The sequence below is a fragment of the Juglans regia genome, chromosome 1 (assembly GCF_001411555.2).
Source record: "Juglans regia cultivar Chandler chromosome 1, Walnut 2.0, whole genome shotgun sequence".
Classification (NCBI taxonomy): domain Eukaryota; kingdom Viridiplantae; phylum Streptophyta; class Magnoliopsida; order Fagales; family Juglandaceae; genus Juglans; species Juglans regia.
The window spans coordinates 6,892,681-6,920,116 of record NC_049901.1 but is presented as its reverse complement, the minus strand read 5'-3'; the positions used below and the strand labels follow the sequence as shown (position 1 = coordinate 6,920,116).

At 33.4% G+C, this 27,436-nt stretch overlaps 3 protein-coding genes across 4 annotated transcripts; all 3 read right to left on the bottom strand.

Annotated features, from left to right (window-relative positions):
- Nucleotides 1-218: 218 nt before the first annotated feature.
- LOC108988079 lies at nt 219-2,390 on the bottom strand. Of its 2 annotated transcripts, none has more exons than XM_018961181.2 (5): nt 2,163-2,390; nt 1,985-2,043; nt 1,714-1,873; nt 1,056-1,126; nt 219-880 (listed from the first exon to the last, which is right to left on the bottom strand). In XM_018961181.2, the coding sequence occupies exons 1-5, from the start codon at nt 2,278-2,280 to the stop codon at nt 542-544; spliced, it is 747 nt and encodes a 248-aa protein (XP_018816726.1). In that variant the 5' UTR covers nt 2,281-2,390; the 3' UTR covers nt 219-541. The 2 variants fall into 2 exon arrangements, with proteins under 2 accessions (XP_018816726.1, XP_018816727.1); XM_018961182.2 differs by having other exon boundaries at nt 1,714-1,864; nt 2,163-2,389.
- A 2,980-nt stretch (nt 2,391-5,370) lies between these two features.
- On the bottom strand, nt 5,371-7,639 carry LOC108988209 (F-box/kelch-repeat protein At5g15710). The gene has a single exon (XM_018961389.2). The coding sequence runs from the start codon at nt 7,152-7,154 to the stop codon at nt 5,838-5,840; it is 1,317 nt and encodes a 438-aa protein (XP_018816934.1). The 5' UTR covers nt 7,155-7,639; the 3' UTR covers nt 5,371-5,837.
- Nucleotides 7,640-10,593: 2,954 nt separating this feature from the next.
- Nucleotides 10,594-18,524, bottom strand: LOC118344525. The gene is made up of 11 exons (XM_035685473.1): nt 18,207-18,524; nt 18,058-18,118; nt 17,088-17,914; nt 13,294-16,246; nt 12,686-12,840; nt 12,157-12,427; nt 11,993-12,089; nt 11,769-11,893; nt 11,607-11,685; nt 10,896-11,016; nt 10,594-10,746 (listed from the first exon to the last, which is right to left on the bottom strand). Exons 1-11 carry the CDS (start codon nt 18,522-18,524, stop codon nt 10,594-10,596), a joined length of 5,160 nt encoding a protein of 1,719 aa, XP_035541366.1.
- Nucleotides 18,525-27,436: the final 8,912 nt, after the last annotated feature.

The window sequence follows — 27,436 nt, the reverse complement described above, 5'->3', positions numbered from 1 at the left end:
ACCACGTACGTACATCGGCGTGATTACAGATAATGCGGTTGCATTTATAAAATAAAGCCATTTGATTGATTTGCCAGTACGTAACAGCGAGCAAGCTTTTAGTTTTTATTCCAATTTTGAACGCAGATACATATATATATATAGGAATGTTTTGTAAACCAAAGCCACCTAGCTAGCTAGATGGAGACGAAGTAATTAATCATGTAGTATGTCACTTCACAAACAAAAGTACTAGTCTAACTTCACATTACCAAAAGGCTTATGAACCACACTTGGATCGATGTACAGCACTTCTATATATGGCGCCTTCTAATTCTGAGTGTCATGTTAAATTAAGCAGCAAACAACAGTTTTAGTTCCTATGCGAGCTCGCCTAATTTGTGAGTCTGTGACCCATTAAAAATCAAGGAAAAGATTAAAACAGAAGAAGAAGAAGACGATATATATTATATATATGTAGGTAATTAGGGGATTCACTTACTACTTGGGGCAAAATTGTGAGCCTAAACCTATGATCTATGGTTTTCCATTTGGCATTTACTCAATGCCAAGGCTCATGATTGTTGGAGGGTGGGGGACGCCGAGCCATTTTCCCATAATCCTTGTGCATCAGGCTCACAATCTCTTTGGTTGCCTCAATAAGCCTTTGGGTTTCATCTCTCTGATGATCAGAAGCAGTAGTTTGATCATGATGTGTTTCTTGAGAGAATATTGGTTTGTCAGACCTTGAGGAACTCCCCAAGCTGGCTTTGGTTGGCTCTGCCTTGGAATCTTGAGTGCGCTCCGGCTTGGTGTTTGGGAAATGGGCTGTCAGCAGCTTACTCCTAGGACTTCCCAAACCGGCAGACTTCGATGCTTTTGGTAACGTGTTCTTATTACTCTGGTTTGAACATGAAACAAAATATTATCATGGTGAAACTTACTAGAAAATTAAATGACATATCACGATCATTTTGTTCAACTTATGACATGTTCATATTTTTTAGTTCAGGGATTGGTGGAAAAGAGAGAGCGAGCTAGCTACAGGGAGAAGAGAGAGAGAGAGAGAGAGAGACCTGATCATCGCTCACTCTATGATCTTGAGATGATCTTCCTGGAGAATTCTTGGAAGCGTTACTGTCCTTTCCTGCATTCAGACAAGAAATATTCATAACGAACGAGGAAGTTTAGCCACTTCTCCCGCAATCATCATCAACAGGCATCGATCGTAAACTACGTACGTACTACATTCATATATTAGAACAATTAATGCATTAATTTCCCGTAGTAAGAACTTAGAATATTAGACGAAATCACATGAATTCAAAATTAAGCTTCCAAGTATCAAGACATCATGAAGATTCCTTCAAACATTAGAAACAAATTATATATATATATATATATATATATATATATATTACGTACGTACAAGTACTACGACATCCACACATCCACATATATGTTTTCATCGATGATCACATTGTCGAAAGGCAAAGAAAGGAAGCAACTTAAAATTAAGGTAATTTTCATGAAGCTAGCTAGCCTAGCCAGCATTTCAATTATGTTTTGGAGGGTGGCGTTTCGGCCCCTGATAATCAGTTGTGAAACCCACAAAACCAGACACTTTCATGTGCTTCTTAGGAGTAATATCATTATTCCCCAATTTACATTTTACTTTAAAATCCCCCTTAACTCCAAGACCAAGCAGTACTATTCCATCAGAATGGACTGCACCTGAAATTTCTGAGGTCGTCCCAGCTCCATTCACTCTATCTTCTACTTCTATCTCTTTACTCAAGACTTTTTGCTCAGCCATTTTCCTTCCAGCTCCAAACCCAATATTCCTCAAACAGAAAGCATTACCACGATCAAGAAGTAGTACTCCCTGTTCACACTAATCTTTATAAGCTTTAGTTAATCAGATTTTACCAAAGATATTATATAATACGCGGCATCATGTATATATGCGCTGCTTTTAAAAATCATGATGAAACAAGAAATTTACCTTTGGAACCGCAACATTTTTTCCTTTTGCTGCAACTGCAAGCCCTTCCTGATCATGACCTACATACGTACAGATGGAGGATAATAAATCATAGATTCATGGTACACATAACCTTCTCAAAACTCAGATAATTTGATAATTCTCAGCAAAAAGAATATGGCCAAGAAATTTTCTCTACCAGCTTGATGAGTGCATGTAGAAGAGTCCCCAAGGGCATGCATAACAAAGAGAAGACCGATAAGTACAAAGCTAGTAAACCTTAGGTACACCATATTTGAGTTTCTTATAAATTTCATTCTCTTGGGTATGTTTGTTGTTCAACATGAACAGATCAGAGAGGGGAAACTAGTTTGGAGAACAAGTGTAGGCCGTTTTATAGAGTTCAAAGGTAAGTTAAAAGTAGCTAGCTAGGTTACTTCCGACACCTGGTCGCATACAATATAGTACTACTACTTATGGGTATGTGCAAATCCTGGGGAAGCTCGAAGTATATGAATTAATAAATTGATACACCTAGTTAACAACAAAAGAAGGAAAAAACAATGTTCTTTGCTTCAAAGCTTTGAACGTGGTTTCTGTAGTATTGGTTCTTTCATCAATGTTCTTAATTAGCTTACACTTGATATATATATAGAGAGAGAGAGAGAGAGAAATGCTAACTGTATAAGAAAAATTTATAAAAAAATTTAATTTTTCACATGTCCATATGCTAGAGATTATAAAATTTAAAATTTAAAATTTGAATTTAAAAAAAAAATTGATAAAATGATCAGTCTCGTACGTAAAATTATAAATACATATAACAATATTACTTAATATATAATCATTAGGTAATAAAAGTCTCATGGCGTAATCTCAAAGATTTGAGTCAGAGATTCGGTCTTCACTGTACACATGATATATTAAAATTGAGTGAAAGTATGTGATAAAAGAGGTATTCGAGGAATTTAATTAACTATATAGTCAATATGCAAATAAAATATGAAGAATATATATGGGATATTAATTATAATTTAAGCAGTATATATTGGAATTAAAAATAGTATGAACGGTTACATGAATAAGCAGATTACTTTCGAGAAAATTCCTGAAATCTCGGGAGACTGCTCAAGTAATTTGTGGGAGGGCTTCCTTTTTTTACCGCTCTTGTACGTACTAGTGGAGGAAGCAAATCAAGTACGACCCAAAAGCATAAAGCCCACATGCTTTGAGCCTTGAGGGCCTCTAGGCATAATTTCCCGAAGAGAGCAAGGCATGAGCATCAAAACAAGCACCCGGCCGGGGACCATTCGCAAATGGGCAAGTTGTAATTATGCATAGAAATGCTAAATCATGTCACCTTCCTACAACGTACGTGAAAAACATGTACTTAATTAATTAAAGTACTAAAGTCGAGGGTAGAGTTTAGAACACGAGGTCGAGACCTCCAACTTGATGCTACTTGCTTGCTCCCTTCAGAACAGAAACGACAAGGTCGGTTGGACAGCTCACGTACGTACGGGGAAGAAATTGCTCATACCGACAACAGCATCTCCCTCAAAGTTATGACTCGGATTTACATGTTTCGCTGGAAAAATCTCGAATGTTTGAAAAGCCTAGCTAATTAAGTTTTTTATCTATCAGAGTAATAATATATTATATATCTATTTATTTATAATTTTATCATGGAATATATTTTAAAATGTTTTACTACAAATCAGTAATTATTTATATCACAAACCTTACACCTATAATTTTTTGTAAAGTGTGGATATTTTTTATATGGTGTGAGGTATGGGGTGTGAATAAATACTGATGAAAAAAAATTTCTATTTTAAATAATTTCACAAGTAAATAATATTTAACTGACCACAAGCTACAGTTGTAAGCAAGTATCTTGTTATACCAAAAGAAGATTTTCCAAGGAAAAACTCATTTTGCTTTGGTGGTTAGTTTAATATTTTCCAATACGTGTGTGCATTGGGAAGTAAATTATGAGAAAAGAGCAAATATCAAAAAGGGAAAAGTCGACACAAGGATACTGAAAGCAAGCATGCCTGCCTGCCTGCATGGCTCCATTTACCGAGGCCGTCTTTTGATTCTTTGGATCTTAGTAGTAATCAAATAATTACCTGTACTAGTCTTTCACTGAACAGATAATCACGCTACTTGTGTGCTCTTGATCCAGAAGGAACACTCTCAAACCCATCTGGGTTTCTTCTTTTCAGGAAAACTGATCTGTTAATCTCGAGCACTTCGATATAATAGAATGGAAAAGGAAGAGCAGCATCCACATAAAAAGTCTTAGGATTTGTACCCAAGTACAGAGATGTAGCTTTTGAGGAGTTAGTGTCGAGGGGGCAGCTGTTAGACTTTGATTGTTCAATTTTCAAAGTGAAGAAAACCTGTTTGGCTTTCAAGAACATTGTCACATGAAACATGGACAGGTGTATACAATTTTTCTTTTTCTTTTTCTTTTTTTAAACCGCTGAATAAAATTGTAGAATCAACTCAATCAAAGCTTTGAGCTCCTAGACAATGAGTTTAGTTTATATGATTGGACTGCACTCATTCACCAAATTTAGAAGAGATTCTTGCGAGTGTTTAAGGCTGATCCTTAAACAGCAGCATCGCGGTCAGGCACTGAAACATATAGTTCATGTAGCAGAACACATTTGCTAGCGCCGCCGCCAAGGTATACCTACGGACCTTACTAGGTGATTTTACATTCATCCTAATACTCTACCGTCAATCACTTACGAACTGCTGAGTCTTAAAGGTAGATGATCATAATTCAAAATGCATGACAGGAACACATATTTTAGAGTCCGGCACCAAACTGGACGACTGAACATGGTCGCAACCTGTTAATAAGATCAGTCAAAAATATAGCAATCATATAAGAATATTATTGCATCGAATTATGACTACCCTAAAAGCCCATCTGATATCCCTGCTGCCCCTACCACAGATGGGTATGTGTTGAAGTACAAAAAGACCTTTTCCATCAAGTAAAACTTGAGCTTTTTCAGTGCAATGATCCCCTTGAATAATGGCACAAGGCGCCACAGAAAACCAAACTCTAGTATCACACTTTAGGTTGAACCACAGGAGTAAAATTATACAAGTACCCAGAAATTGTGGAATCCTTGCCGCACTGGCATAGCCAGTGACAGCATAATAAATACATATACTGCGAAGGCAAAAGTCAAATGGCGGTCCACAAAACAACAATTATGAAATACAAGGTTGGAACAGAAAAAACAGGTGAGAACTGTAAAAAGCATAATTAATGATCCACGGGGGTTACTAATCACGCACAAAAGAAAATCAAAGTGGTAACAGGAAAAACACAGACAAATATCCATTTAGTAACATAATGCAATAAAGAAACAGTGAAGACCCCATTAAAAAAAAATAGACCGTTGTACTATTTGATTAATGAGCAAGGTATAGAAAAAGTTGGTGAAATGCAGCTTCCATGTACAAATCAGTTTCAAAAATATTTTACAAGAGTTGGAAAGAAAACCGCCTGCTTACTTCCCTTCCATTAAGGATCTAGCCCTTGTCTAAACTACAACCCGGTTCAATCATTGTGGATTTCAGAGCCCTGGTATTAGGTGATATCACCCTTGCATTGCCAAATTTTCACCAAGAACACTGTTTTTTGTTCTTTTCAGGATGTACCTTTATTGCCAATATAGCAAATAAAGCTCAAAGAAATTGGATGATGAAGCGACCAACTTAGGGCGAAGAAACTTTCTCACGGATGCACAGAAGAAATAAATCAGAGAAGACGCCAAATGAAGACGCTAACAACTCATAAACCTCATGTAATTGACAAAACTGGACACTGCAGTGAAAAATTTCTTCGTCAGTAGATAGCAGCATCAAATCTTGGCTCATAGAAACAAACTTGGCTGTTGTATGACTGAAGAGCACAGCCAGGAATCCAGGACCAAACCTTCTTATCCACATCAAATAGAAGGCCCTTCCCTTGGTTCCAAGATGTAAAACAGATCAAATTATCTTGACCAAAGCACTCAAACCTCTCAGCCGATAACCTCAACAAAGTTCGGAAATGCTTTGGTGGCATCCTGCTAATCTCCACCCAGATAATTTTTGCATGGTCCAATTCCCAAATTCTCATACTCTGATGCGTACTGTAAAGACCAATCCTTCCAACTAGAAACAGACGCTTCTGAGTTCCAGCAACCAAATACCCATCCAACAAAGACCGTGGGAACCTAGCTGGAATGTGTTCCCAACAACCCAAATCCATCCGATACATCATTAGACCAAGTGGTGAAAGGGTTTCCAAATACAATTTGGAGTCACAATATGCCATCTTTGAAGAGCAAAGATTAACTGCAGGCATCACCTGATGAAGTGACCAACTGTTGAGCTTTGAATCATATACCTCAGTGGGCAAAGATTTGTCACCGTATATATCACTAGTGGCTATGAGTTTAAACGATCGATCCATCCTGTCGACAACCAAGATCAGTTGCCTTTGCTGATTGTAGTGCATACTCGGCAATGTCCTCCAAGTTTGTGTGAGCGGATTGCAAACTAAAGTTTTGAAAGTCAACCCATCTAGCCCAGAAAAGCAAACAAGACCGCCTGAAGAACCAACCAGCCAGAATGCCCACCGTGGCAAAAAAGTGAATGGAATCCTATACCATGTTTTTAACGGCAAGCTGAAGACCGAGCATTGTGAGGTCTGTGAGTTCTTCCAAAATGTTAGAAGACAAGGTCCATGAGATGAAACTTGTGAATGGAATTTAAGAAAACTACTATCTTGAAGAATTGAATTCCAACGTTTACAAACAGAGAGTAGGCGAAAGATCATAAAGGGTGGAACCCTAGCCAAAATCTCATTCAACAAATCTTCGGGCAACATTGCCCATATTCTATCTTCCATTTGAACATCGGGGTGAACTGCTTTACCAAATGTTGCAACCCTTTCCTCATCTAATCCACGTGGTTTGGTCATAATCACTTTCTGCCTTAAAGGGCTAGTGTTCCTTGATCTCACCCGACTCAGTGGACTCGTGTTCCTCGAGCCACCGCCCCTTATAGGTGACACTTGTTTACGGCAGCTATCATCTTCACGAAAAGACCCAGTTTTCTTCGATTGAGAACTAGATTCTCCACATGCAGATTCAGAAGATTCCCCGATACCGTCCATGGGACTCAATTCTCAGAAATCACATTTAAGTCAAACACCAAATGCAAACCGTAAGTCATGGCAACCACACCCGAAGATCCAAAATTTCAAATCTAAGTATCGATTTCTAGCATCAAATGAGAAAACCTATTAACATAAATTTTGGGAACTCAAAGGATCGGTGAATAATACCAGGCATTACAGTTCAGATCAGAAACCCTAATCTCAAGTCAGAGTGTGAAGAAACAATCTATACGCTACAACATGATTGAGACGAAAGTCCAGATTTTTAAGCCCAGATCAATCTGAAAATACGAAACTGAAGCTCAAAGTTTTGAGTTAAAGTACCTTTGGCTCAAGAATCGTCTGGATTTGCTTGATGAGGATAGCTCGTCAGAGCTCAAACAAGTAAAATTCTGGCTTAGAAAGCTTACCTAAAAATACCCCCCTCTGTCTCATTGAAATTGTGCGTGATTGCTCTTGTTTTGTCACCGTTTGGGTTTGAATTTGTGGGTATATTCTGCTGCAAAGGATGTATATTTGCGCATGAATGTCTAATGAAAATATGCCACGTCAGCAAGCCCCAACATAGTGATTTTATAGATAAAAAAACAAAAAATAATAAATAGAGAAATGATTTATATCATCCTACAGAACCTAGCTATGTGAGTTTAGTGCACTCAATTTGAGGGTAATAGAAAAAATCTGAAAATTATATGGAAAAAACAATTTTTTTTTATGATGACTTTTACTTTCTTTGTTTTTTTAATAGAATATACGAGATTTATACGTTTGTTTTATAATTGTATAATATTATTGAAATAAATAAAAATAATAATCAAAGATGGAAACTTGAAAGCAGATAAAATCTTCCTTTTCGAATCAATGAGCTTCTACTTGAAAAGGTACTAAGGCGGTAAATTTTTGTTGGCCTATTACTAACTTGATATATTAAAGAAGAGAAAATATATTTATAATTGTAAATTATGTAATTATCGTATAATTATTTTTAAAAAATATTAATAAAATATGAGATTCATATTAAAAAAATTAATTTTATAATAATAAATTCTACTATTTTTTAAATCGATTACGCAATGTTTATATACTTTACGATTATATATAGAATTACTCGTTAAAGAATCCATACAAACAACAAAAGTGGCCATGTTTCTCTTTGTTGCATTAAGGAAAAATACAGACATCTTCAATCCCTCTCTGTATGGTCTCTCTCTCTCAAACCTTATACATTAATCTTTGCTACAAACCTATAAGGATATTAAATTTTTCTCACCCAATCCTGAAAGAACTATAATTTTAACGGATGAAAAATAAAAAACAACTTTCCGAATAGCCAACAATGAAACAAATCTAATTGTAAGCAGATTTGCGTATCAATACTAAGATAGAAATGTAGACTTTAAGGAAACAATCTTGTTTCTCTTTTTTTTTTTTTCCTTTTTAATTAACATCTGACAAAATAGTCCACGTTAATATTGATGTACAAATTGATTTGCAAATCCGCTTGTACTTATAAGAGCTCGTCAACAAAACATAAAGAGAAAGATTACGTGAAGCTCTTTGAAAATTAGTTAGCAACTAACTGATAGAGTTTAAATTTTAATTTTAATTTTTATTATACTACCTTTGGCACCATAAGAAAGTGAGAATAGAAAGAACAACTTTACGTTCCGTTTGGATAGTGAGATGAGATGAGATAGTTTTAGATAAATTGTAAAAATTAAATAAAATATTATTAAAATATTATTTTTTTAATATTATTATTATTTTAAAATTTAAAAAAATTAAATTATTTATTATATTTTATATAAAAATTTAAAAATATTTTAACGATGAAATAAAATGAGGTAAAATCATTTTTATATTCAAACTACGCTTAATGCTTTTTTGTTTTTTGGGCCCCCAATAGAAGGTTAAACTTGTTACGTCATTCCCGAATTTTCGTTTTGTCGCCTTTATAACTTCATAGGTTCGTGCGGCCGTACCTATGAGCACTTGGAGACGACTATGTCGCTGCTGGTCTTTTATAAGCAAACAAAGCTAGAATTCATGACAAAGTCTTTTAACGATCGGCTACATGCTGCGATTGAGAAAGACGAAAATATATTATATATTATATATTTTATATATATTATAAGCAAACAATTGAAATTTGAATCCCTAAGGTTTAGGGTTTGATTAATTCACTATATAAGCAAACAATTATATCAAAGAACTTAGCTCACAGACCAATTTGATCAATGCACCGAATTTTCTCGTAGCCTCATTCACAATTATAAACCTGATTGCTACTAAAAAAAACTTAGCTCACAAAACCAATTTGATCAATGCATCAAACTTTCTTATTTTTCTGTTTTATTTATTTTAGTATTTACTTATTTTTTATTGTTTTTTTAAGAGAAATTATCATTATTCATTCATTAGATAAACTTACATCTATTAACGGATACATTTCAGAATGTCTCATATCAAACATAACATCACAAATCAAAATAATGCATTTGAAGCTCTACTAGTATACTATTTATTTTTGTGACTAGAATGATTTTCACTATTATTGATACTCTCTATAGACAAACGTCTAAGAGACAACACTCTCTGTCTAAGAAGAGACTCAACCTAATCTTTCATATAAATTGATGACTCGACCTCTACAGACAAACGTCCGATAGACGAACTTTTTTTATTTTATTTTAATTAACAATAAAGAAACCAAAAATGAAATTAGTAAGATAGATGCGAAAAATGATGAATTACAGTCTAGACCAACTCTGATAGACTTTAGAATCTGTGACTGCCCATAAAGGTAATACACTTGTCTCTTTCAATCACAAATGTCAGATCTGAAATGTATAATAGTGGTGAGTCTGGTGATCTGACGCGTTTATCGAGAAGAGTTGTTTAAAGGGTGGTGCGTGAGGACCATGCACAAATGTGGATGGCGCGTGAAAACCATGCACGGTGATTTTTTATTGCTTAGTGATATCAATTAATAAGTTGTTTTACATTTCAACGTGTTGAGATGAGATATATTCATTCACTCCCTATATATACCTCTCTCTATATATATATATATATATAGATACTAGGTCAAAATAACGTGCAAAGCACGTTTGCCTAGTTGGGTAAAATAATTATTTTAAAAAAATAATATATATTCTATAAAAATGATAGTTAAGTAGAGTATAATAATTACATGCTTGCATAGATTAGAAGATAAAAACATTAGTTTAAAATATAACATACTCCAACACATATTTATAACATTGATAGTTTTAGCAAAGTTACTTGCGATAAGTTTAATACAAACCCAACAAAAACATTAGTTCAAAATATAACATAGTCCAACACATATTTATAACATCGATAGTTTTAGCAACAAACTCGACAAAAACATCAGTTCAAAATATGAGTCCCTTGATGTTTTTACTATGATCCATCATTTTGTGTCTTCTTGTACTGCATCAATAGAAATGACATTGAAATTCTTGTGCTGTTGTTGGTTGAGTCGATTGGGATCTACTAAAAGTTCAATCATCCACTCTTTCTGTGAAACTTGTGCTACAAGATTTTCTATATAAGGCAAATGTTCCTGCAAAAGAAATTTTTAATAACCTTGCATGATTAATAAAAATTTAAAGAATATATATGCTGGAAATTAATGTAGTAAATATGTCAAAAATTCTAAGACAGACGTTTTTACTCACAACAATAAAGGTAATAGAAAATAAGAAAACATACATCACCAGTATGATTCATTAGCTCAACTGCCGAACAACCGAATGCTTCCTCTACAACTTCACCAAACATAACAGCAGATAGTTTTCCTGTACCATCGTCGAGTTGAACATATGCTCGACAACTATAAAATTGATGGAAATATCATTTTAAGTTAGAATCAATAAAAGTTATACATTAAATTTATCACATAAATTATCAAACAGAACAAAAAATTTGAATGATACATACCGTGGTTGGGAAATACTTTGGTGTTTGCAATGGTAACAAAGGAAGCTATCATTGTAAGCATACCCAGTTCCTTTATTACAACCAATACATGACATGTAAAAAAATATCTGGCGCAAGTCAACCACTATTATCTTCGCCTTTATCCAAAATTTTGCTTTCTACATTACATCAAAAATAATTTTTTAGATGAATTGATTGTATAAATATTTGAATTTGTTACGAAAAATAGGATTTTACCGCCATGGGTTATAAACTTTTGATCAACTCAGCAACATCACAATTCTTGATTATTTCTCGTATACCAACAGAAGACAGAGATGTAGACGGGTATGTCAAGCATCTTGCAATAATACTCTCAAGTAATGAATCATTAATTACCGCCCTTAAAATTCATAAAAACAAATGCAACATAAGAAATAAAAATATGAAGATTTTAATATTCAAGTAGCACGAAACAAATAATGACTTATTTCTGACGATTACCACTCTTGCAATGAAGTTGCCTCAGGAAGAACAGGATTGATCATAAATTTACTTTTCGGACGTGATGAAAGAGACAATCCTTCATTAGAAATAGAGATCGTGATTAATGCAAGCATATACAATATAAAAGAAAAATATAAGATTGTTAATTATTAAAAATACCATTATAAGAACCAACTCTTATTCTTGTTCCAAGTATAACTGGCTTTGTCCCAATTATTTCTGAGATTTTTTTGCATTCATCTTGCACAAATTGACCCCACATAGTTAAACATATGGGGTTTAAGCTACAAAAATTGGAATAAAAAAAGAATTAACAGAATATACAAGAAATAAAGATTGAAACATAATTTTAAAAAAGTAAACTACCTAAAAAATATTTTTACCTTTGATCAATGACATATATTTCCTGAATAGTTGTTGGTCCATGTACTGAAGTTATCTCTCTACATGGCTTGATATTGATTGCAACAGCTAAAACATCTGACAAATAAGATTTAAATTTTTAATAAATTGATAATTAAATATTCTAAAATCAAGAGTGAATTACCTATTTCTGCAATTGAGTCTTTGTAAGCGTCTAATTCATTGAACGGAATGAGTTGGTACTTTGGTACCTCCAATTGTTCTTCATCCTTTGGAACTTCCTCAATTATCGTTTTGGAATTTAAGATCCATTGATATTCATGTGTTTCAATTCTATACTTCGGATCCAGTGGCCTTACATATGCATTACTGATGTAATATGACCGGAAAATATGTAAAGTATCATCTCGCGAGTCTATATCTTTATCAAACATTGTTGCTTGCACTCGATTTCCCTGTATAGTATAAGAAATTGAAATAAATAATTTACAAAAAAAAATATTGTAATAAATAATTGAGTATAATAATTTTGTTTATTTTAAATTATTTTTGGGTTTTAAAAAAATAATATTTTTAAGATTTTTTACAAATTAGTAGTAAAAAAAATAAAAATACAAAACTTAATAAATATGATACAAAAATAACAAAATCATTTATCAGTTGTTAGTACACCAAAAAAAATAAAAGACAATAGATAGAAATAAATATTATACCTCTGGATCAATCAATGTTAGGCTTTGGTACTTCACTGGTGAGCGTTGGCCTGTTCGTTTGGGTGACTTGTCTGCCACGATCATTTTGATTTTCCAATTCCTTGTACTTGGAGTGATATCTTTCATCGATGTATAAACCGTCCGCATCTTTAAAACTGTTCACATACAAAAATATTAAAGGTGTAAGTGTAGTAACCCAATACTAAATTAAAAAAAAAAATTACAATGAGAAATAAAGAACACAATACTAAACATATAGAAAAAGAATTCTATAAAATGCATAATTTTGTTTAAGTAGTTAAACTCAAATTATACAATTGAATCATTACCTGTAGAACATTAATCTGAACATGCTAATCTTAATAATTCTGTATAGACAATATTTTTTGTGCAGTTCTTTTCTGATCGATCAGTCGACACTGGCCGTATTAAAACCCTTACTGTAGATGCAGTCTTAGCCCTTGATAAAGCCACATATAATTGACCATGTGAGAAAACAGGTTGAGGTAAATATATCCCAACAAAATCCAATGTTTGCCCTTGTGACTTATTTATAGTCATTGCAAAACTTAATCTGATAGGGAATTGGGTTCTTTTGAATGGGAAACCACTATTTTCATCAAGATTTGGCAAGAATGGGATCCTTGGAATAAAGACTCTTTTTCCGCTATGGTGCCCAACTGCGATTTCTGCATCAATTACATTTCGATCAAAAGCCCGACAAATTAGACGTGTTCCGTTGCATAGTCCTTCTGAAGGGTTAATGTTTCTAAGCAACATGATGGGACAGTTTATCTTTAGTAACAATTCATGAGGAGGAAGTCCATTTGGGGTTAGAGTATTTAAAAAATCCTCCATAACTGATTGTTCAGATGCATCTATTGCTTCATCAAAGCTATAATATCGCCTAAGCTCACCAGGAAACCTATGAATCAGTAATGTATTTATTTCATCAACATAACTGTTCTTTGGTGTTAATATGGCCCGATTCATCATAGCTGAAATATTTATTGAATATTCATGAATATCTTGGAAAACAACATCTATTAAATGATCCAAAGAAGTACAGTCATCTTCATAGGGAACAAGCATGCCATTAGGAATTTTTACAGTTTCGTCAATTGTGATTGGTGGCATTCCGTTGCCTAATTCTAACACATATTCTGAAAAAACTGGATCCAATCTTGCTCTCATATTTTCAGTTAAACGAAGTTTGATCAATGTAGGCCACAAATAAGATGAAACCAAACTGGCGTCAACATGTTCTTGTCTTGTTCCTTTACGAACCACAGGTAAAACCTGGCGAAAATCTCCACCAAAAACGATAACTTTTCCACCGAATGTTAACTCTGAATCATTAATGTCTCGTAACATTTTATCTAAAGCTTCGATGTGTTGTTTTCTTGACATAGGGGCCTCATCCCATATAATTAACCTTGCTACACGTAGTAGCTTTGCAATGGCACTTTGTTTACTAACACAACACATGCTATGTTCATCAGTATCTAATGGAATCTTAAAGCGCGAGTGTGCTGTTCGACCTCCAGGAAGGATAGATGCAGCAACACCAGATGAAGCAGTTGCAAGTGCCACTAATTTTCTTGATCTTACTGCAGCGAGAAGTGCCTTGTACAGGAATGTCTTCCCTGTCCCACCAGGGCCATCAACAAAGAATGTAGCAGTTTTGTTTGAAAAAACATTTTCCAAAACTGAATTATAGACATGTCGCTGTTCACTATTAAGGATTTCTGATGCAGCAGTATCTTCTTCTGGAATTTCAACAGCCAATTCATCATCGATTTCCCTAGATTCGAATTGGTCTTCATCAAAACAAATGTCGTCATCAAGAAGATGAAATGAATTAATGTGTTTCCCCATTGATTCAAGTGTAAAAGAGATTGAGCGCAAAACTTGCATTCTTACAGTCAACATAGAATCTTCAGTTGACCTAAAATCAATTGACATATCTTGCTCAAAACGTTCCCAAAGCTCTCTCGGATTGGTTGGATTACAATAAACCAATATAGTTGCAAATAGCCGCCTCAAACTGGACGGAATTTGATATAGAGATGTTTCATGTAAGCAATCTTCTAAACCACTGTCTCTCTGTAGCAAACCATGCATAGTTGCTGCCTCACGAAAAGTTGGAGCCACAACACCATCAACTGTCCTAAGATCTTCAAATGACAAAGGTCCTCTTACATGATTTAGCAATATCCGCAGATAATACCTCTCACCTTCAAATGGATTTGCTGTAATAATTCGACCTATAACAGTTTTCTTTTTTCGACAAGTCCACTCTTTGTATTGCTGGCTCCAAACATAGAATTCTGGAAATTCTTTGTACAACAAAGTCCTGGCATTCTCATCCACTCGATTTAATGCAAAGAATTCTGTTAACATCGATTTTGCAGACCGATCAGAGTTGAGAATATTGATTAAGTCTTCATTTGCTCGAAAAGTTACTTGGTGTTGATCCTCAAGATGTAAATGTAAGCTATACACTGCTGGGTACATTTCATTAACAACAAAGCCATATATTCTCCACATAGCTTCAGGCGGAGCAATCCATCGGGCTGATTGGAATTGTTGGATTTCATCAATTTGTTGATTATTTTGTTCAGAAACCAAATTGAAAGCAATACGATCATGCCCTTTGTAAATGTACTTATAAAGATATTTGACTGCTGTTATAGTAGAACAAATCTCGACGTTAATGTGACAGTCAAATGTTGCAAGCAAATACGGATTATATGGAACGACCCAACGGTTATCCAAATTATGACCTCTCACTTTGACAGTTATTCCATTGTCAGAACGCCTATATATTGGGAAGCAATCATTTCCAACAGTCGTACTTGATGCAAAATTTTTTGGATAATGGCTTTTGCAATAACCATTTTTTTTCATGCAAATATTTGTTGGATTCAACACTCCACATGGTCCATGCATCATATGCTTGACAACGGCGTTATGCAAGTGCAAATTCGTATTTTTATCAGGTATCTCTGCCGATACAATCTCATCAAAAGATTCAGGCGCATAGAGTTTCCAATCTCTTTGTAATATAATTAGAAAATGAGCATGTGGAAGGCCTCTTTTTTGGTGCTCAATAACATAGACATATGCTGAAACTTTTCCAAATATCTGTTGCTTGAATAATCGATCCTTTAATTCTTCTAATTTCGCACGAAAGACCCGAGCAACTAAATCAGGCCGATTTTGACTCTCCTCATGTAGGCGTAATTCATTTGAAATTTCTTGCCAATTTGGATTGCATGTCATTGTTAAAAAAATGTCTGGTTTACCATAACGCTGAACTAAAGCCATTGCTTCCATATATCTTTTTCGCATGTCTCTTGGACCCCCAATAAATGACGAAGGCAGAATAATCCGTTTTCCAACATTAGAAGCGTTAGTTTCCCCTAGTGTAATGGTATCAACAATACCTTGATATAACTCAGATCGAATATGTTGTTGTTTGCTACGGAAATAGTCTAATCTTGATGTCTCGATCTTAACATACATATCAACAACGAATTGTTGCAATAGACGACCAGACTGCAACAAAATTGATCTGAAATTTTCTCTGATTTGTAATTTGTAGCAATAATACTCACGACACGAAACAATTGGATCCTTCATTTTTCTGTTTAATGCTACAAAAGTTGAAGGGGAATGCAATATTACAAAATTGGACGTGTACAAACTGAGCATTAGCATTGGTCTATGCATATACATATGCAAAGTCATATTTGCATAATATGACCATAAAATCCTCCACATTGGCTTATGCATATCCAAATATTTAGCTACCTATGAACAGCGCTTATCCAAATTTGGATAACCACTATTCACCCTACAAATATTATTGTAATCATTATTTATCTCTCCTCCCACTCTCTCTCTCACAATCATTTCATTTTCTCCCTTTTTCAACAACACAACAAATCTTCACTTGCACATTCATTTTATTATTATAATATATTATATATATTTTTTTCATTTTATTATATTTTTAATATAATATATAAAAAAAACTATATTTTTTATTATTGAATTTATATTATTAATGTCAAATGTATGTAGTGGATGCTAATTGCAAAATATATATAAAAAAATTGATTTTAGCAAAACAATAATAATAATAAAATAATAATAATTTATTATTATTTTGTGTCAAATATGCATAAACCAATGTGAGAATTTTGCTTGAATGACAAAGTGGATATGGAAAAGAGGCGATTTTGCATATGCATATGTATAGACCAATGCTAATGCTCTAAGTACAAAATGGAAAGATTAAGATTATACTCTAACCTCGTTGTTCTCTTGTAAGTAATTCTTCTGCTGACATTGATTGGTGAGGATCTATTGATCGGGTTGTTTCATTACATATTACTGTGCTTCCTCTATTGATCCTTTTAATGCCTTGGTGCCAACCAGTATCCCCAAAAGGAAATAATAGCGGATACTGAAGTGGATCATAGCAGCCAAAATAATACTGAACTATATGACTTCCACCAGAATGACCAAAGACACAAATGTCCCGTCCTCCCAACTGATCTGCATCTTCATTTTCAACCCATATCGCTGCAACTTGTGAAGATGTCGGGGCATTGAACACACGCTGATCTAGGCCAGCATCTGATCTTATATGGATTACTTGATTTTCCAAATTTGGCAAATCACCAAGAGATCGGAAAAACACAGAATATGGATTTATGCGAAGAATATCGATGAGTTGAGCTATAATTGATGGGTTCATTCTGTCTGAATCAGAAATACGATTTTCTAATTCGTGCTCAGTATCATAGAAATACAATTGGAGAGAAGAAGGACGACCATTTAAAGGGACTAAATCATCGATATAGTGATAGATCTGTCCCTGAGTTCGGAAGGTATAAATCCCTTTATTTCGTCTGCAAAGATCTCTATCGAATTTAACTCCAAAAGATGTAAACGCGAACTTGTTATTATAAGTCCGAACATAGGTCTTAAAATGCGCCGCTTCATTTGCATCGGAGGTAAAAAGATCATAAAGCTGATCAGGGACATCATTTGTGGCCAAAGAAATTGTCCCATCTGCACAGCAAAATCCATTTGTTTCATGATAGAATCGTTTTGCTTTACAATGTCTGCAACAAGGCACATACGGCAAGGAATATGATTCAGATGGCACAACTTGCAATAGTTGTCTACGTCCAACAAAGCGACGATGTCCCCTACCTATTGAGTTTAAAAATGAACAGAAGACAATAGGCGTAAACCCATCGAATTGTTTGAATGATCTGGCTAAGGACACTGCTGGAAGAGTGTCAAGAGTTGACAATGGAATAAGAACGAATAATATAATTATACTTGTTTCTTACCCCTACGAGATGATGGTATACTTGTTTCAAAACTTGACTCTTCCCGAACAACACATGGAGCCTATTTGAATAGGATGTTCTCAAATTTCAATAAAAAAGAATATAAGATTGATTGAATAAGAAATATGAAAAAATAATTTCAAGAAAACCTGTTGAATCAAAAACTGATTAGAGACGGTCGTTTCATCTATGTTTGTGTTTCCTGATTGACGTGTCAGGAAATCCATAGAATCACTCGGACAATCAGAACGATTCGCCACATTGTTTAATGATGAAGTTGCCTCTGAATCAACTATACAGACATTAACACCAGGAGGAACACATACTTCATGAGACGAAACCAATTCATCGATATCAACACCAGCGCGGAAAATTCGTTGTCTCTTTGACACTTTTTGTAGAACAGTGAAATCCTGAATGATGTTTATATGTTGGACATCATTATTTGAAGGTTCATCAATTGACATAGTCATTTGATCACCCCCAAATGAAGCTGAATCTTTTAATTGGATGGAATTGCTTCTAGATGCTTTTTTTTTAGCATATCTTTCTCTCTGTTTTGTACGGAGTTCTTCTTTTTTCTCTTCGGGTAAATCTTTATACGAGATTTTCTTCGCCGGTTGTTTTCCATGATCTTCAAAAAATAGTTTCAAAGCTTAACTTTTATAAAACTAATATTACTATTTGAAAACAAATGCTACATAACTCATTAACACAATCTTACCGCTTCTCATTATGTTAACGAAGCAAACAATTCTTCTAAACGTTGGATAATACTGTTCCACACAACCCAAACTAAATGAATAATTAATAACTACTTAATGCGAAATAAACGTCTCCACATTAGTGACATATAATATATATATATATATATATAAAGGGACTTACAGGTCTTGAAATGAACAGTGGAGAGTCTTTTATATATTTAGATCTCTTGATAAGGAGGATAATTCCTGTTTAGACCCAAAAGACATTGTAAGTTTTGATTGCATTGTATACACACAAACACACACACACACACACACACACACACACAACATCGATGGTCTTTGAAGGTTTTTTCCCACCTTGTTGTATTTTTCATGTCCATTTTTGCATTTCGATCTGGATTTGAAGGTTTTTTGGTATCTTTATTCGTTTTGTATTTCCATTTGGATTTGGGATATATTTTCATTTTGTTGTATTTTCATTGTTCATTTTTGCATATGAATTAGGATTTAGATGCGATATATTTTTTCATTGGTCTTCGAAGTGCTGTTTGTGTATTTTTATTATTCATTTTTTGATCTGTATTTGGATCTAAAGGTTTTACTCGCATTTTTTCATTTTCTTGCAATTTTTTTCATCTAATTTTTGGATGTGTAAAACCTATTATTAGAAAGAAAATTATAATATTAGCAAAAATGTTATGATTTTTTTTGTTGTATTATTGTATTTTTTTATTTTCATATTTTCACTAAGTTGTGTTCGTTTCGTTAGTTGATTTTGAGATGACATATGTAGTAGGCCTGCAATCCGAGCTAAAAGTATCGGATATGCTTTCTAATTGAACAGTTAGTCATGTCATAAGAGTAATATTATTATGTTTACATTTTTAAAAGACGGATGTTAGATGAGTGATGCATGTAGAAATAGTCTTAAGACGTGTAAATTTCGCATAATATTTCATTTAAAAAAATTGGATAAATTTGAGACTCACATAAAAAATTATTTTTATAATAATGAACTCTAACTTTTTTTCCAAAAATGCATGGAACTTGCACATTCTGTAACTCATAAGTTTAGGTTCAGTAGTTTGACTAATCTAATGTAAAATATTTTACTCATATCTAACCAAAATATGAATATGCATTTAAGCTATATGAAAACCTTTAAATATAATTATTATTTTCATAAATTTCCGTTTTAACACCGGTAAATAAATATCGAATTGCCTCTATCTCTAAAAGATGATCAAGAGAGTAATTGAAAAGATGGTCACCTTGACCGAGCTGACGCGTCGATTTTGTGGTGGTTCAACAGATTTTTTTTATTTTTTATTTTTTTTTTACTTTTAAACTTATTCAAACAATAATAATATTTTAAAAAAAAATAGAGGTGAAGAAAAAGGTCCAAAAAGTTAAGAGAAACGTGATATGTCAGTTGCAGCTGTCACTTCACGATTTCCCATATATCTTCTCTCTCTCCTACATAATAATATATATATATATGAATAATTTTAGAATTTTAAATCTTCACCGTTGAACTTGGCTTTATGTGTCAATCTGATATTTATTTGGTTCCCATTCTCTCGAAGCTTCTTCCCGACCCACTCTCTCTGGCTCTTTCTCAATCCAACCTACTCTCTCTCACTCTCGGTAGCCGCTAGCGACGCTGTGCGTCTCCTCCAGCCACCAACGTAGCCACCCACAACAGCAGCGCCGCCAGACGCAACCCTCAAACCATCGTAAACTACTGTGATGCCCTACCGCACCCCCCTTCCCCCTGCGAATCACACCCTAACTCTCATCTGCTCTCTCTCTCTCTCCCTCTCTCTCTCTCCTCTGCGAAGTGCGATGTCCTGCGCCTCCCTCCCCCCGATTCATTTCTCTCATCTGCTCTCTTTCGCTCTGCTCTACGCCTGCACCTGCATCTGCGATGCCCTAGCCCCAGTTTTTACTCACTCTCTCATCTGCTCTATCTCTCTCTTTGCTATCTGCGATGCCGAACGATGGAACTACTCGACCTTGGGATCCAAGAGATTAGAACGGATTTCCGTTTGGGTATGTTTTTTTTCCTTCCCTCTGTTTTGTTCTCTGTTTCTTGATTTTGGGTTTTTTATTTTTTTTGAGTATGTTTGAATGTTTGAGGAGTATCTGTTTAGATCTATTTAGCTGCAAAATGCTAGAGTCGTGGGTTATTATTATTTGGAAGATTTGTTTAGATCTCTTTAGATTTGTTTAGATCTATTATAGATAACATATATATATAATGAAGATTTGTTATTATTTGGAAGAAATGGTTTTTGGGATGATGTATCTTTGATTTTTCTAGATTTTTTTTTTAAATTAGTTGTGTTTCCGGGTGGAGTTTGGAAAAAAAAATTGGGGCCTTTGGGTTCCAAAATATTTTTAGGAAAAGCAAAGACTTTAGAGAGTTAAGCAACAATTTCATGTTTGGCTCCATATTAACGATTGGTGCAATGCTTGGTGCTGTCACAAGTGGTAGGATTGCAGACTTCATTGGTCGAAAAGGGGTATGTTGAATTTAAAACTGTGATTTGGTAGTGCTCAACGTTGGTCATCTCTATTCTTACTAAACCATGTATTTTAACCTTTTGGAGTTTTAATGGAAGCAGGCAATGAGGATGTCAGCTGGTTTCTGCATTGCAGGATGGCTTGTTGTATATTTCTCTTGCATTGTTTGCACATTTCAATTCTTGGTGTAAGAGATTAAATCTTCTCATATTGCTTAAACTTCTTGCTATTATGGTTTTTTTGGTATGACTTTAATGTAGGGTGCTTTTCCCCTTGACATGGGAAGGTTATTCACAGGATATGGAGTTGGAGTTTTCTCCTATGTTCTTGTTTATTAATTTTGCTAAGAGAAGTGGCTGTCTAGGGATATCTGGATCTCCTACCACTTCATGTGCTTCCCCTCAACTTTGATTGTCTACATATTTCTTTGACTTTTGGTTTTAATATATAAAGTTTATTAACAATTTCTTAAGCATGGAGTAATATATATATATATATATCTTTGTATAGAAGCATCGAGCAAAGCTGATTTTGTTCTCATCATAATCTTTAATTTAGTAAGTGGAATTTGTCTGAATCCTTGTATATATAATCCTTGTTTACTTATAAAATATATATATATAATCCTTGTTCAAAACTTTTTATTTTTTTCAGGATCTCTTTCAGTCCAATTACTTGAAGTTTGCTATTTGGTGTGGAGATTAAATCATTGATGGACATGCCATTGATTTTGTAATTCATATATTGTAATTTTGTTTTTTGTAATGTAATGTATAAATAATGAATAATGTAATATGTAGTCATTGTAGTGGATTGCATTGTGATGCATATGAATTTATGCATTTAGTATTTAGAACACAAATATTATGCTTTCCAATTTGACTTCTTAGAATTGTTTTTAATAAAATAAAGGCTTTTATATAAAAAAATAATGATGGTCTGAAATTTAAATAAATATAGGCTTTTAGTGTTAAAAAAAAAAAAACCCGGGTATAACCCGGAACCCGGGTTATACCCGGGTTTTTTGGTGAAAGTTGTTTTTTTTATTGTTGTGTTATCGATATGTGGGTCTCTTATTCTTTCTCTGCTTAGTTTTGGTTTAATATATTTTGTTTGGTCTGGATTAGGTATTGTTTGAGGAAGTTGAAGAAGGTGAAGAAGAGCAATGGGCAAATGCTTGCTATCAATGAGGTATATTCTTGAATCTCACCTATGAGTTGATTGTCTATGAAATGATTTATTGGATAATGATCTAGGTAATTGTGGTTTTAGAACTCTATGTTGTGTTCTTCATTCCGAAGAACCTAGTATTCTTTTTGTGCTTATGATTTACGATGTTTGTTAAAACGTAGAGAAATGCTGAGCGTGGTTATCAAATTAGCTGTGATTTTTTAGTGTTGGTGTTGCTGCTTGTTTTGCTTTCCATATTAATTTGAGGGTATGATGTTTGTTATTTGATCATTTAGTATTTCTTCCATGCAATGAAGCAACAAATTATGTTTGTGTGACACCCACCCGTGGGTAGCCCAAGTGGTATGGGTGAACTTGTGCCCATGAGCCCCACCCATGTCACAGGTTCCATTTTCCCAAGGATCAAACTGTGATTTAAGTGGGAGGTCAACATCGTTGGGTTGATGAACAAATACATTTTTTTCGGAAGTATTTTTTTCAGAGGGGGTTGATTTGTTTTCTTTTTTAAATCTGGGTGGAATGTTCTCTAATGAACAATTTTTGTAATTGTTCTTGTTTCTGTATTTACAGAAATTGCATTTTTCTAATTTCCTTTGTTCTCGGGCATTTCTATTTGTTGTTTCTATTATCTGTGTTCCCAATATTCTCTGCAGCCAATATTCTCTATTTGTTGTTTTTAATTTATTATTTTAATTATATTAAATTTTATTTTTAATTTTTTGAGCTAATTAGGATTTGCAAAATTAGAGATCAAAGCTAGACACTCAAGTTAAGGTCTATTCTGATGTAAGTGTTTGCTGGGTATCACAAAACGTGGTTGTATGTTTATTTTGTTTTGTTTTCTATATATGAAAACTCTGTGCATGACTTTGGATGTATTTTTATTTTTTGAATTTTTGATATATAGTCATTTGTACTTGAATAAAGTATCTCGTTTACATGGGTGCTTGTTCTGTTTTTTGAACTGTCAAGTATTGGAATTGATATTTGGATCTTATGCTGGGTTTGCCCACACTTCTGGTTGGGGATTGCCATTAGAAACATCCTATGTATTTTTTTCGGAGGGGTTGATTTGTTTTCTTTTTTAAATCTGGGTGGGATGTTCTCTAATGAACAATTTTTGTAATTGTTCTTGTTTTTGTATTTACAGAAATTGCATTTTTCTAATTTCCTTTGTTCTCGGGCATTTCTATTTGTTGTTTCTATTATCTGTGTTCCCAATATTCTCTGCAGCCAATATTCTCTATTTGTTGTTTTTAATTTATTATTTTAATTATATTAAATTTTATTTTTAATTTTTTGAGCTAATTAGGATTTGCAAAATTAGAGATCAAAGCTAGACACTCAAGTTAAGGTCTATTCTGATGTAAGTGTTTGTTGGGTATCACAAAACGTGGTTGTATGTTTATTTTGTTTTGTTTTCTATATATGAAAACTCTGTGCATGACTTTGGATGTATTTTTATTTTTTGAATTTTTGATATATAGTCATTTGTGCTTGAATAAAGTATCTCGTTTACATGGGTGCTTGTTCTGTTTTTTGAACTTTCAAGTATTGGAATTGATATTTGGATCTTATGCTGGGTTTGCCCACACTTCTGGTTGGGGATTGCCAATAGAAACATCATATGTATTTTTTTCGGAGGGGTTGATTTGTTTTCTTTTTTAAATCTAGGTGGAATGTTCTCTAATGAACAATTTTTGTAATTGTTCTTGTTTCTGTATTTACAGAAATTGCATTTTTCTAATTTCCTTTGTTCTCGGGCATTTCTATTTGTTGTTTCTATTATCTGTGTTCCCAATATTCTCTGCAGCCAATATTCTCTATTTGTTGTTTTTAATTTATTATTTTAATTATATTAAATTTTATTTTTAATTTTTTGAGCTAATTAGGATTTGCAAAATTAGAGATCAAAGCTAGACACTCAAGTTAAGGTCTATTCTGATGTAAGTGTTTGCTGGGTATCACAAAACGTGGTTGTATGTTTATTTTGTTTTGTTTTCTATATATGAAAACTCTGTGCATGACTTTGGATGTATTTTGAATTTTTGAATTTTTGATATATAGTCATTTGTGCTTGAATAAAGTATCTCGTTTACATAGGTGCTTGTTCTGTTTTTTGAACTTTCAAGTATTGGAATTGATATTTGGATCTTATGCTGGGTTTGCCCACACTTCTGGTTGGGGATTGCCATTAGAAACATCATATGTTTGATAAAATGGTGGTCTTTATGTAAACAAAACAAATAATTTGAGATTAGGTTGACACAAGACTAACGAAGCTAGAAACACAGTATCAAACATGAAAGTAAAAAAATATTTACTCTAAATAACTAACAGAAAATATTACACTAAACAATCATGCACTTACAATGATCAAACACCAGAAAATTTTAGTTTTTGAAATCTGCTGGTAAGAACACCTTAGAAGAGCTGGGAAAGAAGCTGAAAAGAACTCATCAGTAGAAGAAATCATCAGTAAAAATCAGCAGTAAATATTAAAAATCAGTAAAAGGAAAAAAATAGAGGATAAGAGAAGAGAGGGTAAAGAAGCTGAAAAGATGATCAGTACGTAAAAGAAAAAATGGAGTATTAGAGAAGAAGTAAAAAATACAGGATTTTTCAGAAAATTACCTGTAATGAGGAACAATATCTGAAACCAAACAAAGAACACTATGAAAATAAGAACTCTCCTAAAGATGAACACAACATCATCTTTTAAAGTATGTTCCTTCTCTTTCTAGGCGTCCTCTGACCTCTTATCTATCACCCATATCACCCATCATATCACCCATCAGACTGCTGTAAAGTAAGTAAAAGTTGTAAAACCAATCAAATCAGACATCAAATCAGAGATAAAAAGAAAATCTTCCAACAAAATCAGACATAAAATCACACGGAAAAACAAGAAAAATACTGTTGATTTCTGTACATTTGAGATAGGCTCTGATAAATAGAATTTTTCATTTATATATATATTATCTTCCATCTTTTTTGTCATGAATATGATCAGCTGGGGATTTGGTCGAGGGCTTTAATATAAACCCTAGCTAGCTTGAGATAAAGAAAATGTATATATATGGCAGAAAACCTTATATATAGAGAAAAAAGGTTTATTAGAAACCTTTTGTGGAAACTTAGCTGCTATGATTTTCTAATAAAGCCGTGTGTGTGGCTTTATATAGAGAAAAAAGGTTTATTAGAAACCTTTTGTGGAAACTTAGCTGCTATGATTTTCTAATAAAGCTGTGTGTGTGGCTTTATTAGAACTCTAGGTTAAAAAGGTTTAATATAAACCCTAGCTAGCTTGAGATAAAGAAAATGTATATATATGGCAGAAAACCTTATGATCAGCTAGCTCAAGATCAATGTTGTGAGACACATGATATATAAATGTGTGTGTGTGTTACATACTCTATATAGAATTCTTTACAAGTTATTAATTAAACACATTAATTCATTACAGATTCTCTCTCTTGTACAATATTTAATAAGGAAACTTCTGTGAAAGATTGCTGAAATTATTTCCTGTCATTATATATATATATATCGATATATAATAGGAGCCATAAGTCTGCAACAGGCCGGAGTAGTCTTTGTTGGATATTGGTGGATGAGAACGTACAAGTTTTATTATTTTTAATCATTTAAATATGTAAATCGTTATATTATTTATATTCATGTGTTGAATCAACCTACTGACACAAGCAATCAACCTACTGACACAAGCAATTTCTTTCTCCTGCTTACACAAGCAATTTCTTTCTGCTGACACAAGCAAAAAGACTGCTTTTTAAAAAAATACAACTGAGTGAATAAATGTCAGTAAATGCAGAATATCTGAATAATTATCTATATTCATGTGTCAGGAAATGCTTGTATCAGTATAAAATGTCAGTAAATGCAGAAGCTGCTGTATTATCATGTGAGAGAGAGATCAGAACAAATTAGGGCAAAATAGACTCTACTTTTCGAGACACAGTCTATTTCATGCATGTATGCTTTTTATTTTTGAACCTTTTGGTTTTGGCACATATATAGATCGCTTTGATCTCCCTTTTTTGGTGAATAACATGCTCTGACTTTTTAATTCATTTGAAAGATTCAACAGTATGAGTAAAAGGGTACATAATTCCTACATTTTCATGCATTTAATTATGAATGCAATTGGAGAATCGAATCAAAGGTCGATATTCTGGAAATTCAAAGGCAAAGTATAGAATTCTTTACAAGTTATTAATTAAACACATTAATTCATTACAGATTCTCTCTCTTGTACAATATTTAATAAGGAAACTTCTGTGAAAGATTGTTGAAATTATTTCCTGTCATTATATATATATATCGATATATAATAGGAGCCATATGTCTGCAACAGGCCGGAGTAGTCTTTGTTGGGAGTAGTCTTTGTTGGATATTGGTGGATCAGAACGTACAAGTTTTATCATTTTTAATTATTTAATAATTATCTATATTGAATCACCTACTGACACAAGTAATTTCTTTCTCCCGCTGACACAAGCAAAAAGACTGCTTTTTAAAAAAGTACAACTAAGTGAATAAATGTCAGTTAATGCAGAACATCTGAATAATTATTTATATTCATGTGTCAGTAAATGCTTGTATCAGTATAAAATGTCAGTAAATGCAGAACATCACCATTCTCAAAGCTATTCACTGATCCCACGAAAGAAAAAGTTTTTTAAAGGTCTTTTCCTCTGCAAAAAGATATTAAAGTAATAAAAAGACATTTACGAACACAAAATATAAAAAGCAGTATGTGCTACACGGATGTCACACGGAAAAACAAGAAAACCACTGTTCATTCCTGTTCATTTGAGATAGGCTCTTATATAATAGAGATAGATATATTTCAATTATTACAGTACAACTTGCACTGTCTTACCATCTAATTTTTTCTTTTCAGAAAAATTAAAAAAAAATTATATCAA